This window comes from Prionailurus viverrinus, unplaced genomic scaffold, assembly GCF_022837055.1.
Source record: "Prionailurus viverrinus isolate Anna unplaced genomic scaffold, UM_Priviv_1.0 scaffold_50, whole genome shotgun sequence".
Classification (NCBI taxonomy): Eukaryota; Metazoa; Chordata; class Mammalia; order Carnivora; family Felidae; genus Prionailurus; species Prionailurus viverrinus.
Window position 1 is genome coordinate 1,964,412 of NW_025927613.1, and position 13,724 is coordinate 1,978,135.

Consider the following 13,724-nt stretch of genomic DNA (forward strand, 5'->3'; position numbering starts at 1 on the left):
CCAGTAGTTTATTTTTGCTTTTGTTTCCTCTGCCTCAGGAGCCATATCTAAAAAAAATGTTGCTGTGGCCAATGTCAAAGAAATTATTTCCTGTGCTCTCTTCTAGGATTTAAAAAGAATGTGTATTCTACTGTTTTAGGATGGAGCATTCTGAATATATTTGTTAGATCCATCTGGTCCAATGTGTCATTCAGAGCCACTGTTTGCTTGTTGATTTTCTGTTTGGATGATCTATCCATTCAAGACAGTAGCATGTTAAAGTCCTTTGCTGTTACTGTATTACTATAGATTACTTCTTTTATATAATATATTAGCTGCTTTATATATTGGGTGCTTCCAATATGTTGAGTGCATAAATACTTACAATTGTTCAGTCTTCTTGTTGGTTTATTCCTTTTGTGATTATATAGTGTCTTTCTTTGTCTCTTGTTATAGTCTTTGTTTTAAAATCTATTTTGTCCAATATAAATATTGCTACCCTGTTTCTTTTCACTTCCATTTGCATGAGTGATAAATGCTTTTCCCTTCACTTTCAGTCTTCATGTGTCTTTAGGTCACAAATGAGTCTCTAATAGGCAGCATATAGATGGGTCTTGTTTTTTATATATTGTCACCCTGTGTCTTTTGATTGGAGCATTTAATCCATTTACATTGAAGGTAATTCTTGGAGTGCCTGGCTGGCTCAGTCGGTGGTGGAGCATCTGACTCTTGATCTCAGGGTTGTGAGTTCAAGCCTCATGTTGGGGGTGAAGCCTGTGCTTTGTTTCTTCTCTTGCTCTCTCCTCTAATGATGGTTTGTTGGCTTTATTTAATGATATACTTGGATTCCTTTATTTTTTGCATATCTATTACTGGTTTAATTTGTGGTTACCATTAGGTTTGTGTATAACATCTTTTGCATATAGTAGCTTATATTAAGTTAATGGTCACTTAAGTTTGAACCCATTCTTTATTACACTTTACATTCTTCTATTTTGTGACTCCCTGGACTGATATTTATAAACCTACTTAATTTTACTGCTTTTGTGTTTCCTACTTTTTTTACTCCTCCTTACTGTCTCAAAGAGCCCCCCTTTAACATTTCTTGTAAGGTTGGCTTAGTGGTCATGATTTCTGTAACTTTTGTTGGTCTGGGAAACTTTATCTGTCCTTCAATTGTGAATGATAGCCTTGTTGGATAGAGTATCCTTGGCGGCAGGGTTTTTTCTTTTCAATACTTTGAATATATCATGCTGCTCCCTTCTGGTGTACAAAGTTTCTTTTGAAAAATCTACTGATTATGCTATGGTTTTCCTTTATATGTAACTGTTATCCTTTTCTTTTTTTCTTCTTGCTGCTTTAAAATTTTTTTTTTTCTACTTTTTGCCAATTATTGTATGTCTTGGTGTGAACCTCCCTAGGTTGATTTTATTGGGGAATCTCTGTGCCTTCTGGATCTGGATTCCTATTTCCTTTCCCAGAAATTTGGAAGTTTTCAGCTATTATTTATTCAAATAAATTTTCTGCCCCTTTTTCTCTCCCTTCTCCTTCTGGGATCCCTATAATGTGAATGTTCTTAAGCTTGCTGGCATGACTGAGTTCCCTAAGCCCATTTTCATTTTTTATTTATTTATGTTTTCCCTCTTTCCTGTTCAGCTTGATTGCTTCCCGTTATTCTATCCTCCAGGTTACTGATTCATTTTTCTGCTTCCTCTAGTCTACTATTTATTCCATCTAGTGTATTTTTAATTTCAGTTATTGAGTTCTTCATCTCTGATTGTTTCTTTTTTATGTTTCCTGTCTTTTTGTTAAGGGTCTCACTGAGGTACTCCACTCTTTTCTCAAGTCCAGTGAGTATCTTTATGTCCATTACTTTAAATTCTCTATCAGGCATATTACTTTATCTCTGTTTAGGTCTCTTGCTGTGATTTTGTCCTGTTATTTCATTTGGAACATATTCCTCTGTCTGTTTCTGTGTATTAGGAAAGGCAGCTACATCTCCTGCTCTTGAAAGTAGAGGCCTTATGAAAAAGGGGTTCTGTAGTGCCCTGCAGTGCAGTGTCCCCTGTTCCCCAGAACCTGGCACTTCAGGGGTGTCTCCTGTGTGTGCCCCGCTATTGTGGCTGGGCTGCTTTTGTCCAGTCGTCTGCAATGGCTCTTTGTCCGTTGTGGGCAGGTTTGGTCCCTGTGTTGTTAGTAGGCTAGTCTGGGGCCACCGTGGCCTTAAGTTGAGTCTGACCAGACGTTTGCCAGATAAATAACACTCAGCCACGGGAGGATGCATGAGCAGAGTGCGAGGTGTTCACAAGGTTTGCAGGGTTCTGCTATGGGAGGAAACCTGGAGCTGCAGCCTGGCTGGAGGGGGTGTGCCTGGGTGGGGCACACTGTTCGTAAGTGAAGTAATGAGTGTTGGTACCACACTGGCTCCTGCAGGTGTCTGCTTGTGCTGGGGGGTGGAGGAAGGTAATGGCACCAGCAAGCTCCATTGTTCCTGGAGAAGTTTTCAGATGATCCCTGCCCCTCCAGCACATCCTCTGAAGTTAGTAAACAAATCTCCTTCCTGTATACCTCAGGTGTTTTTCATAGTGCTGCTTCCATGCTGTATCTCCCTGGGACTGTTTGTTGTGCTGTTTCTTTAAGAGCAGGGACTTAGTTTCCTGTTGCCCTCCCAGCTTTCCCTTGAGATTGCTGATTTTTAGTGTTCCAGGTTTTAAGCCCTGCTATTTGTAAGAATTCTTGAAATTCCACCCCTCTGGTTTTCAAAGCCAAATGTTATGGGGATTTGTCTTCCCCATAGGGGCTCTGCGGTGTGAGAGTATGTTTCTCTCCCTCCTGCTGACAGTCACACAGGTCCACTTAGTGGGTCTGTTTAGCTCCTAATTGCATCTCTACCCTTCCTACCCTCTTAAGTGTGGCCTCTTCTCTACGTAGCTGTGGAGAGTTTGTTCTGCCAGCCTTTGGGTCATTTTCTGGATTATTTACACTGATGTGGCTTTTATCTAGTTGTATCCATGGGACAAGGTGAGTTTAGGGTCCTCCTGCTCCACCATCTTCCCTGGAAGTCCTATATCATCCCTATTCAGTGAGAAGAAATCTCCTCAGGACTTGTTCATGTTATTTTTATTTTACTCTCTGAACATAAATGAAGAATTATATAAAACTCTAGATATTTGGAAAAATATGGCATTCATAGTTTGCTTCTCTTAGATTTAGAAGAATCTGAAAAGGATGAGAAGAGGAGGGAGATCTTTTCCCTTTATCTTTCATACTTTGACCTTTACAAGTGCTGAATTTTCTATTTCCAACTAATTTCTTTTGCTTCTATCAGGAGAAGAGAGATCTTTTCATTTTGTCATTACATGACTAGAGAAGTGGAAGTATTTTGATTCTTCCCATAAAGTTAGATAAGTTTCTTGGTTACTGGAGACTATAATTTTCCAATCTGAATAATGAACACAGCACAGCCAAGCTGAATGACAGTAAGTGAGTTTTGGGTTGAATGAATTTTTATCTTCTTTACAGAGTTGGTAAAGAGTACAGATGTGGGGGTGAAGCTAGGCCTCTTGGTCTCTCTAATTGTGATTGTAATTTTTTCCTTTCTGAGTGAGATGTGAAAGCACAGAAATTCCTTAAACTGGGATCCTCGTGTTTATGTATATGATCACGAGGACATGGGAAACGAATCTGTAAAGAATGGAATCGTTTTATCTTGTTTTTATCTCTTTACTTTCAGGTAACCAGTTCTCCCAACTGTACAGACATGAGTAACGTTTGTCAACCAACGGAGTTCATCTCTCGGCACAACATTGAGGGGATCTTCACTTTTGTGGATCACCGCTGTGTGGCTACTGTTGGCTATCAACCACAGGTGAGGAGGTACAGCTGTTACACCACTAATACTTAAACCTGTTTACCTTGGCTTTGTTTAGGTTATTCAGTCATGTAATTCCAGAATAGCCAAAACATGTTAGCCGCAGGTCAGAAAAAAGAGATGATCCTATTCTATCAGTAGCTAAGTTTATTCTCCGCTTCCTACCAGTGTTATTCATCTAACCTAGAAAAATACATCTTGTGAAACCAGGTTGGGGCAGCAGGCATGAATGTGTATTTATTTTTTCTTGTTGATATTAATATAGATAATAATTATGCAAAAGTGTCATTTTAATTTTTTATAATGGTATGACCATTGTTAAATAATTTTTGTAGTCACCTAGGTACATAGTAACCCACAAAATATGCAGATTTGGCACCAGTTATTATGATTTTATTGAAAATTTTTTATTAAAATTTTTTTTAATGTCCATTTATTTTTGAGAGAGAGAGACAGTGTGAACAGGGAAGGGGCAGAGAGACAGGGAGACAGAGAATCTGAAGCAGGCTCCAGGCTCTGAGCTGTCTGCACAGAGCCTGATGCAGGGCTCAAACTCATGAACTGTGAGATCAGGACTCGAGCTGAAGTCAGACACCTAACCGACTGAGCCATCCAGGTGCTCCTTTATTGAGATTTCTCATTCAACAGACTAGGAAGCTATACCCAGAGTTGAGAAATAAGTCATTATACAAACTTTCAAAGCCATATGGCCAGGAGGGACTTCCGATTATGGTTCTGTGAAGAAGTTGGTAAAGAAGAGGTCTTGGAAAAAAAGAACGAAGTTGGAATCACTACCTGATTCATCATCTGTCACATAGTTGTCATCAAGGTAGTGTGGGAGCAGTGTAAAGATAGGTATATAGATCAATAGAACCAGAGTAGAGTGTCTTTTCACATTTATGGTCAGATGATTTTCCAAAAAGATGCCAACAATTAAGCAGGGAAAAGAAGTCTTTCTAACAGATGGTGATGGAAAAGTTGGATATCCACCCACCTCAAAAGGATGTAAACTCTTACCCACACCATGCACAAAGATCAACTCAAAGACGTAAATGCATGAGAGCTAAAGTTATAAAACTTCTAGAAGAATATAGGAGAATATCTTTGTGATCTTAAGTTAGGCAAAGATTTCTTATAAAAGAATTGGTATCCAGAATATATAAAAGAACTCTCAGAACTCATTAAGATAAACAGCCAGTAAAAAAGGGGCACAAGATTTGAATAGACATTTCACCAAAGAAGCAATAGGAATGGCATATAAAAAGATGTTCGTCGTGGGGCACCTGGCTGCTCAGTCAGGGGAGCATGCAGCTGTTGATCTCAGGGTTGTAAGTTTGAGCCCCATGTTGGGTATAGCAATTACTTAAAAAGAAAATCTTAAAAAACAAAAACAAACAAACAAACAAAAAACCAAGATGCTCATCATCATTAGTCAATAGGAAGGTACAAATTAAAACCACAGTGAGATACCACTATATGTCCAATATTATCAAAAAGTGGGGCACCTGGGTGGCTCAGTCAATTGAGCATCTGACTCTTGATTTCAGTTCAGGTCACGATCTCACACTTAGTGAGATCGAGCCTCGCATTGGGCTCTGCGCCGACAGTGCGGAGCCTGCTTGGGATTCTCTCTCACCCTCTCCCTTTGTACCTCCCCCACACGCATGTGCAAATACTTGTGCTCTCTCTCTCTCAAAATAAATAAACATTTTTTAAAAAAAGTGTTGTGAGAATGTGGGGAAATTGAAACCATCACATGTTGTTGGTAGACATGTACGATGGCATAGTCACTTTGGAAAAACATTTTGGAAAAATGGAAAAACAGTGTCATAAAAAATTAAATGTGACTTACTCTACAATGTAGCAGTTGCACTCGTAAGTATTTACTTAAGAGAAATGAAACATATGTGCCCATAAAGAAAGATTTTTATTCACAGTTGTATTTCATAATAGCCCCAAAGTGGGAAAACTCAAGGATACACAAACTGTGATACCTTCATGTTAGAATACTGCTGAGCAATAAAAAGGAATATACTTTTGATACATGCAACAACATACATGAACTCCAAAAATCTTAAGTTAATTGTAAGAAGCTAGACACAAAAAACTACATATTATATAATTCCATTTGTATGAAATTTCTAGAAAAGGCAGCACTAAAGTAGAAAGAAGATCACTCACTGGTTGGCTAGGAGATTGGGAGCGGGTGTTGACTACGAACAGGCACAAGGGAACTTTTGGGGGCAGTGGACATATTCTAAAACTGGATTGTGCTAATAATGGTAGTTGCACAACAGTATAAATATGTTAGAGACCATCAAATTGTAGATTTAGAATGAGTGAATTATATGTTGTACATTAGACCTCAAATCTATAAAAATGCAGTTAAAGTAAATAATGTTCTGAAAAAGAAAAATGTTCTAGAGGCCATTTGCTTAGCAGATTCTGTATTTTGGTTTTGTTTGTTTGTTTTTCCTCCTCACTTGTAATCCTGGGATAAAGACAGAAGAAATAAAATCCAAGTCCTTTGCTGATGGGCCATGAAGTTAGATGATCATAAAAGTGTCCATCTTACTCTTCTTTTCCATTTTTAGGAACTCTTAGGAAAGAATATTGTGGAATTCTGTCATCCTGAAGACCAACAGCTTCTAAGAGACAGCTTCCAACAGGTAACTTTCTCCCCTGGTTTGGATCTGAGTAATATTTTTATTTAATATTTGTTATCATATTAATTCCTCAAATATTTATTGACCACTGATGGAGTACTGTGACAGGCACCACCATAATCTTATGTTTGGTACATAGCCTGTATTTTTAAGGAACAGAAAAGAGAAAAGGACTGGTATTTTGAAACTATGGATAATGGCCATATTTTGGCTTTGGCTACTCACTGTCTTATATCTAGCTAGCTGTATCCAAAAGACTCTTTAAAGTATTTAAAATACTTTAGGCCTCACTGAACTGTGGATGCTAGTAGAAATATTCATTTCTTAGTTGTTTTATAGATAAGTAAGAGTCAATGGCTTTTTTTTTTAAACATCACAAGTAAGATTTTTTGTCACCATTAAATGTCTGAATTTTAAAAATTTTTTTTTTTCAACGTTTATTCATTTTTGGGACAGAGAGAGACAGAGCATGAACGGGGGAGGGGCAGAGAGAGAGGGAGACACAGAATCGGAAACAGGCTCCAGGCTCTGAGCCATCAGCCCAGAGCCCGACGCGGGGCTCGAACTCACGGACCGCGAGATCGTGACCTGGCTGAAGTCGGACGCTTAACCGACTGCGCCACCCAGGCGCCCCGAAATGTCTGAATTTTAAACAGATTTTGTAGATATTCTCATATCCACCAGCTCGTCCCACTTTAGTACCAGTCTTATCCCCAGTGGCTTTTCCAAAACTAATTCCTTAACCATAAAGCTCCATGAGCGTTTCCAATTCAAACTTGGGCTGCTTCAGCATTTTTACCTAACAGTTAAAGACATCATGAAGTGGATAAATAGATTGGCAAGCCTTTTCTATGTCTTTTCTGATGCTATCTGCAATCAGTTATTTACCATTTCTTTGAAGTCATTTGTCTGCACCTCTCAGGTTATGATTTCTGCCATCTTTTCCTGAATTTGGCGGACCTGTCGGTGCTGAGCATAAGAGGTCTTCTGATTAATCTGATTTATGTGTTTTTTTAGTGAAACCAACACAAAATAGACAAAGAAAATAGCCATCAGTAGTCTTAACATGAACATGAGCTTCAATCATTGTCTGCCATTTTTTGACCATGGAACACATTTTCTCATGGGTAAGATCTATGCCATAGAAATTAGGCAGTTTTTGCCCTGAACATCCTCAGTAATTAGCTTGAATTTTATAAATGCAACTTTATCATTCATGGCAGATCAGCAGGGCTCACTTCAAAAACACGACCCTTGAGGCCATCAGATGAGATTTTGATTCCTTGATTTCTCATGAGTACTGTTTTTCCAGTATTTCTTACATCCAGTGCCTTCACATCATACCAGTCTTTCTTAGAAAATGGATCAACCACTTTCTTCTTGGCTGCCTTTTTGCCCTTTTATAAAGTGTCTGTTCTTGCCAGCCTGCATGGCACTGCTAAGGGAGCCAAAAGGCAAGAGTTAACTCTTAGTTGTAAGCTGACTCAATTGTTATTTTCAGGCGCTTGATTCTGAAAATATCTGGTGAATTTAATTTTAGTACAGATTTGGCTTTAGGAAGCATTCTTATATTAGACTAATTTCCCTCTTTAAGCCTCAGTAGTGTCCTTAGGAATACAATAGGTATAATAACAGTACTTAAATTCAGAGGATTGTTGGGAATATTAAATAAGGCAATGCATTTAAAGCACATAGTCCAACTTTTTTTTTTTTTTTTTTTTTTTTTTAGCATTTATACATTTTGAGAGACAGAGACAGAGTGTTAGCAGGGGAGGGGGCAGAGAGAGAGGGAGACACAGAATCTGAAGTAGGCTCCAGGCTCTGAGCTGTCAGCACAGAGCCCGACATGGGACTCAAACTCACAAACTGTGAGATCATGACCTGAGCCGAAGTCGGATGCCCAACCGACTGAGCCACCAAGGTGCCCCATGTATAACCCAACTTCTATAGAAAATCAGAAGATGGCAGTGAAATGTCTCTGTCTCCTGAGTCCTCAGCATTACCAGTTCCTTGTACTCAGCTGCAGCTCACAGAAAAATCACATTTCGTATATGTGTAGGCTCAGAAAAACCATTCTGAAAACCATTCTGACTTCTGTTGAATCCATTCAAAACTGAGGACATGGACCTTTAGTGTGAGAAGATAATGTACAGTATATTTTAAATCCTTGAATTCTGAATTCTTGACACTTTTGGCCATAGACTATTATTTTCTCTCTTGTGGAAAATGTTTATTCCAAAACAGCTTTAATGACTCATTACACACTGTATAATCTCAAAGTTATTATTCTGACATTAGTTGCTACTGTGACTTTAGAGTACCTAGATAAAGGTGCTTTTTAATGTGTGGTCTCCAGCTGCTTACTTGGTTGTCGATTTCCTGATATTGCTATTTAAGTCCGGTTGAATTTATATTTATTTTTCAGTAATAAATTTAGTTATTTCCAATGAAGCTTGTTTTCCTTTTTTTCTCTTCCATTTGAGTTACTGTAGTAACCAAGTGTTTTACACTTGATTTGTACAAGGTGTGTGTGTGTGTGTGTGTGTGTGTGTGTGTGTGTGTGTATAAAATGTGCCATTTTATTATTACTAAGTGAAGTACGTTCCATTTTCTGCTGTAATTATTTCTCAGTCAGCTTGTAACATCACCAGTTATTTCCACACTGTTTGCAGCTTAAATACAAATGTTACCACTTTTTCTTAAAATATATATATATAAAGTAGGTATTTTGAAGCATTGGGCTTATACCTCATTGGAATAGATATATACTGCAATAAGCAGGTTTTCAAAGCCAGTACTTAGTTGTGTATAGATGTCATATTCATTCTGTATATATTACACAGTAAGCACATGTAAGAGTTAAAGGCTGCTTAGTATTATTAAAATGCAGTAACTCATATTTCTTTTTTATCATGTTGTTAATGTTCTAAACAAAAAAAATAGAAAAGCACAGAGCCCAGTGCTCAATGTATAGTAAATACAAAATAAATGTTAGCTGCAAATATTATTATTTTTTTATTGTTAGGGAGGGAGAGTCAAAGGTAATTTTTTCCCATGATTACTTTCTTTTAAAAAACAAAAGCAAAACAAAACTAAAGCCAATTTAGTTTTAATAGAAATCTCCATGGATGCTGTGAAAACAGAAGTCCTCAGGTTTGGAGTGGGAAGAACCTAGGATTGAGGAGCAACATGTAAGCTATTTCAGTGTCAAACTACAAATTTCTAGTATAGACTTGTAAAGCTAGATCAGCATATCTTTACGGGACTTTCCAAGGGAAGTGGGGAAACAGTCTTTACTCTCCTGGAAAAAATTGTTTCTTTTGTTTGACTTTGACTAAAGTGGTCAGATAGCTACTTAGGACTGTAGGAAGAAAATAAATATACCTCTCATTATTTAGCACTCAGTTTTCACTGTGCATATTGTTTTATCTGTAACATTGAAAGAGACTGGTATATTTCAAGGACAGTGACACAAGAATCTTAGGTTTGTAGAAATGGGAAATTAAAAAAAAATTCTAAAGAAAATTTTTTGTGGGTTTCACTGATAGCATGAAAACTTTTTCAGGTGGTGAAGTTAAAAGGCCAGGTGCTGTCTGTCATGTTCCGGTTCCGGTCTAAGAACCGGGAATGGCTCTGGATGAGAACCAGCTCCTTTACTTTCCAGAACCCTTACTCAGATGAAATTGAGTACATCATCTGTACCAACACCAATGTGAAGTATGTACCATAAAGGCCTTTACCAATATTGGGTATTTCTCCTGGGCCAAATCTGCTTAGCCTTACCAAGCTGTCTCCTCCTCTTCTACTTTTGTGGTAGTAAACACCATTAGTTTGAAGTTCCTCATCTTTAGCTTACTATAGAATTTAGAGTAATTCATCCAGGTAGAATAAGATTTTAACAAACAGTAGCTTAAAAGAGTAGGTTCTAAGATGTGAAGGGTTTGTATTTCAACTTTGTTTCATCCCCTTCTAGAAAGGATATTGTTTTGATTTTTTAATATTTTAAAAACATTTATTTATTTTTGAGAAACAGGGAGAAACAGCATAAGCGGGGGAGGGCAGAGAAAGAGGGAGACACCGAAACCGAAGCTAGCTCCAGGCTCTGAGCTGTCAGCACAGAGCCTGACGGAGGGCTAGAACTCACAAACTGCAGGATCCTGACCTGAGCCGGAGTCAGATGCTTAACCGACTGAGCCACCCAGGTGCCCCCAGAAAGCATATTGTTTTCTACACCAGTTTATTGCTCTATTCTGGTAGGATTTTCCTCTAGAGCAGGTGTCTCTAAACTTTTTTTGTAAAAGGACAGATAATTGGGGCGCCTGGGTGGCGCAGTCGGTTAAGCGTCCGACTTCAGCCAGGTCACGATCTCGCGGTCTGTGAGTTCGAGCCCCGCGTCGGGCTCTGGGCTGATGGCTCGGAGCCTGGAGCCTGTTTCCGATTCTGTGTCTCCCTCTCTCTCTGCCCCTCCCCCGTTCATGCTCTGTCTCTCTCTGTCCCAAAATAAATAAAAAACGTTGAAAAAAAAATTAAAAAAAAAAAAAAAGGACAGATAATTATTTTAGCTTTGTGAGGCATATGGTCTCTATTGCAGTTACTAACTCCTGCTATTGTAGCATGAAAAGAGTCCTAAACAAATGAAATGAACAAAGATAGCTATGTTCCAACAGACTTTGATTTACAAAAACAGACAATGGACTGGATTTGGCTCATGGACTGTCGCTGAGAGCAGAGCTATCTATGTCCACTTTTGTTAGTTTCTGTTCCTCAATTCCTTGATTCCTTTCTTTTTGAGTTTTTCTTCCTCAACTTTGTAAAAACCAGTTTTATTGAGTTATACATTGCATGTACCATTTAGTTCACCCATTTAAAGTGTATAATTTTTTTAGTATGTCACAGGGTTGTACAGCTATTACCACAATCTAATTTCAGTACATGCTCATTCCCCCTAAAAGAAATTCTGTACTCATTAACAGTCATCCTCCCCACTCCCAAGCCCTTATGACAACTATTCTACTCTCGGTCTCTATAAATTTGTCTATTCTAGGCGTTTCATATGCATGGAATCATATAATACATGATTCTTTATGACTGGCCTCTTAACGCTTAGTATAATGTTTTAAGGGTCCTCTCTTGTAGCATTTATCTGTACTTCATTTTTTTTTTATTGCCAAATAATATTCCTTTATACGGGATACATTTTGTTTATCCATTCATTAGTTGATGGTCATTGGGTTATTTCTACTTTTTGGCTATTTGGAACATGGCTATGAACATTTATGTACCAGTCTTTATGTGGATGTTTTTATTCTCTTGGGTGTATACCTAAGAGTAGAACTGCTGGGTTACTTGGTAACTCTGTGTTTAATTTTTTGAGGAATTGCCAAACTGTTTTCCAAAGCTTCAGTACCCTTTTACATTTCCATCAGCAATTTAATGAGGATTCCAGTTTCTCCACATTCTTACTATCTTTTTTATTATAAGTGGATGTCAGTTGTCAGGTTACTACTTTTCCACTTAGTCTAGCTATATAGAATTGCCCTTGAGCTTAGCTCTTGAAGATATGCTTAGAAATAATTATCAAATACCTTGTGACAATGCTGAGTCTGTGTCCTTCTAATTTTAGGTCTTTTAATATTCTTTTCTAATTAGTATAACAGAGTGGATTGAGTTAGAAATTTCTATTTACTCAGGACTCGGATATATGGTCATGTTCACTGTAATTTTCTTTCTGTTTTTGCATCTTCATATTACAGAACAACCGTTGTTTTAAATTTTGTTTAAATTTAGAAAATTTTCAGTCCTTTTAAGAACTTGTTTCTGGAAATAATGGTGTTCCTCATTTTTACATACTGTTTTCCCCACTACTATTTATTTTAATTAATTCTTAATATTTTTAAATATTTTTACATAAAATTTGGAAAGTATGGAAAACTTAGAGGGGAAAATTTTCTCACTATCCAAAAAGACTCTTTGTGGTATTTATTTATTTATTTATTTATTTATTTATTTATTTATTTAGTAGACTCTGTGCCCACTGTGGGGCTTGAACTCCTAGCGCTGAGATGGAGTCTCATGCTTTACTGACTTGGCTAGCCAGGCGTCCCCCAAAAGAGCCTTTGTTGATGTTTGTGTATGTATTGTCAGTTTTTTTACTTATGCTTTTTAAAAACACAGTGTACGGATATACACATGTATACCAACTAGGTATTGTATACCTAGAAGGAGTTCAAACCCAAACAGGATAAACCATTGTGCCATGGGACACAGTTTTTATTTGTACCTTGTTGTCCATGGTATGAAGTATTTGCTGAATCTGAAGTCACAGGTTATTTAAAGGATTAGACTTCTAAGTGGAATTTATTAGTTATTGCCTCACCTATAAGTAAATGTATATAGCTTAAACAGTGCCTGACCCTTTTATTCCCCTCTGTTCTGTCTGCTCTCCCATTTTCCCAGGAACTCCAGCCAGGAACCAAGGCCTACACTGTCCAACACAATCCAGAGACCACAGCTAGGTCCCACAGCTAATTTACCCTTGGAGATGGGCTCAGGGCAGTTGGCATCCAGGTGAGAAATGGTGGAAGAATTCTTGATTGATGAGCCTGGGTAGTGGGTATCTGCAGTCCCATTTGTTTGTTTGTTTGTTTGTTTGCTTTCAGGGACTTACCTGAAATTCTCTGCTGGCCAGGGGAGATTTTTTTCCCCAGATTTATTTAAAAAAAAAAAAAATCTTTCTCTTCTTCCTGGCCTTTAAACATATAGGCAGCAGCAACAGCAAACAGAATTGGATGTGGTATCAGGAAGAGATGGACTGGCTGGCTACAATCATTCCCAGGTAAGTGTGTCTTTTTTTGAAGAGCATGAGCATTTCCTTAGGTTAGAGTGTATGTGAGTTAGAGTGTATGTGCCAGTTAGAGTGTATGTGAATGTTAGGGTTATTGAATTGTCATGTTACATTTTTCATGGTTGTTTTTATCATCGTATCCCACAGGTTTCTGTTCAGCCTGTAACAACCACAGGACCAGAACACAGTAAGCCCCTTGAGAAGTCAGATAGTCTGTTTGCCCAGGATAGAGATCCAAGATTTTCAGAAATCTACTCTAACATCAATGCAGGTATGTTTCTTCCTCATTCTCCTCTTAAATTCTCATTTAGATCACTTATTGATGTGCCTACTACTGCCCAACATCTTTCTACTTAATCATAAT

The 13,724-nt window shown here is 37.9% G+C and overlaps 1 protein-coding gene and 1 pseudogene across 4 annotated transcripts in view; one reads left to right on the forward strand and one right to left on the reverse strand.

Moving 5' to 3' along the window:
- ARNT (aryl hydrocarbon receptor nuclear translocator) overlaps positions 1-13,724 on the forward strand; it is a 76,308-nt gene that overhangs the window by 56,970 nt on the left and 5,614 nt on the right. For all 4 annotated transcript variants that reach the window (XM_047847819.1, XM_047847820.1, XM_047847821.1 and 1 more), the window contains exons 12-17: positions 3,713-3,847; positions 6,445-6,519; positions 10,082-10,233; positions 12,973-13,083; positions 13,279-13,351; positions 13,508-13,631. In XM_047847819.1, coding sequence (XP_047703775.1) covers positions 3,713-3,847; positions 6,445-6,519; positions 10,082-10,233; positions 12,973-13,083; positions 13,279-13,351; positions 13,508-13,631 — 670 coding nt within the window. The remainder of the gene's footprint in view (positions 1-3,712; positions 3,848-6,444; positions 6,520-10,081; positions 10,234-12,972; positions 13,084-13,278; positions 13,352-13,507; positions 13,632-13,724) is intronic.
- On the reverse strand, positions 6,811-7,947 carry LOC125159463 (40S ribosomal protein S3a-like; annotated as a pseudogene).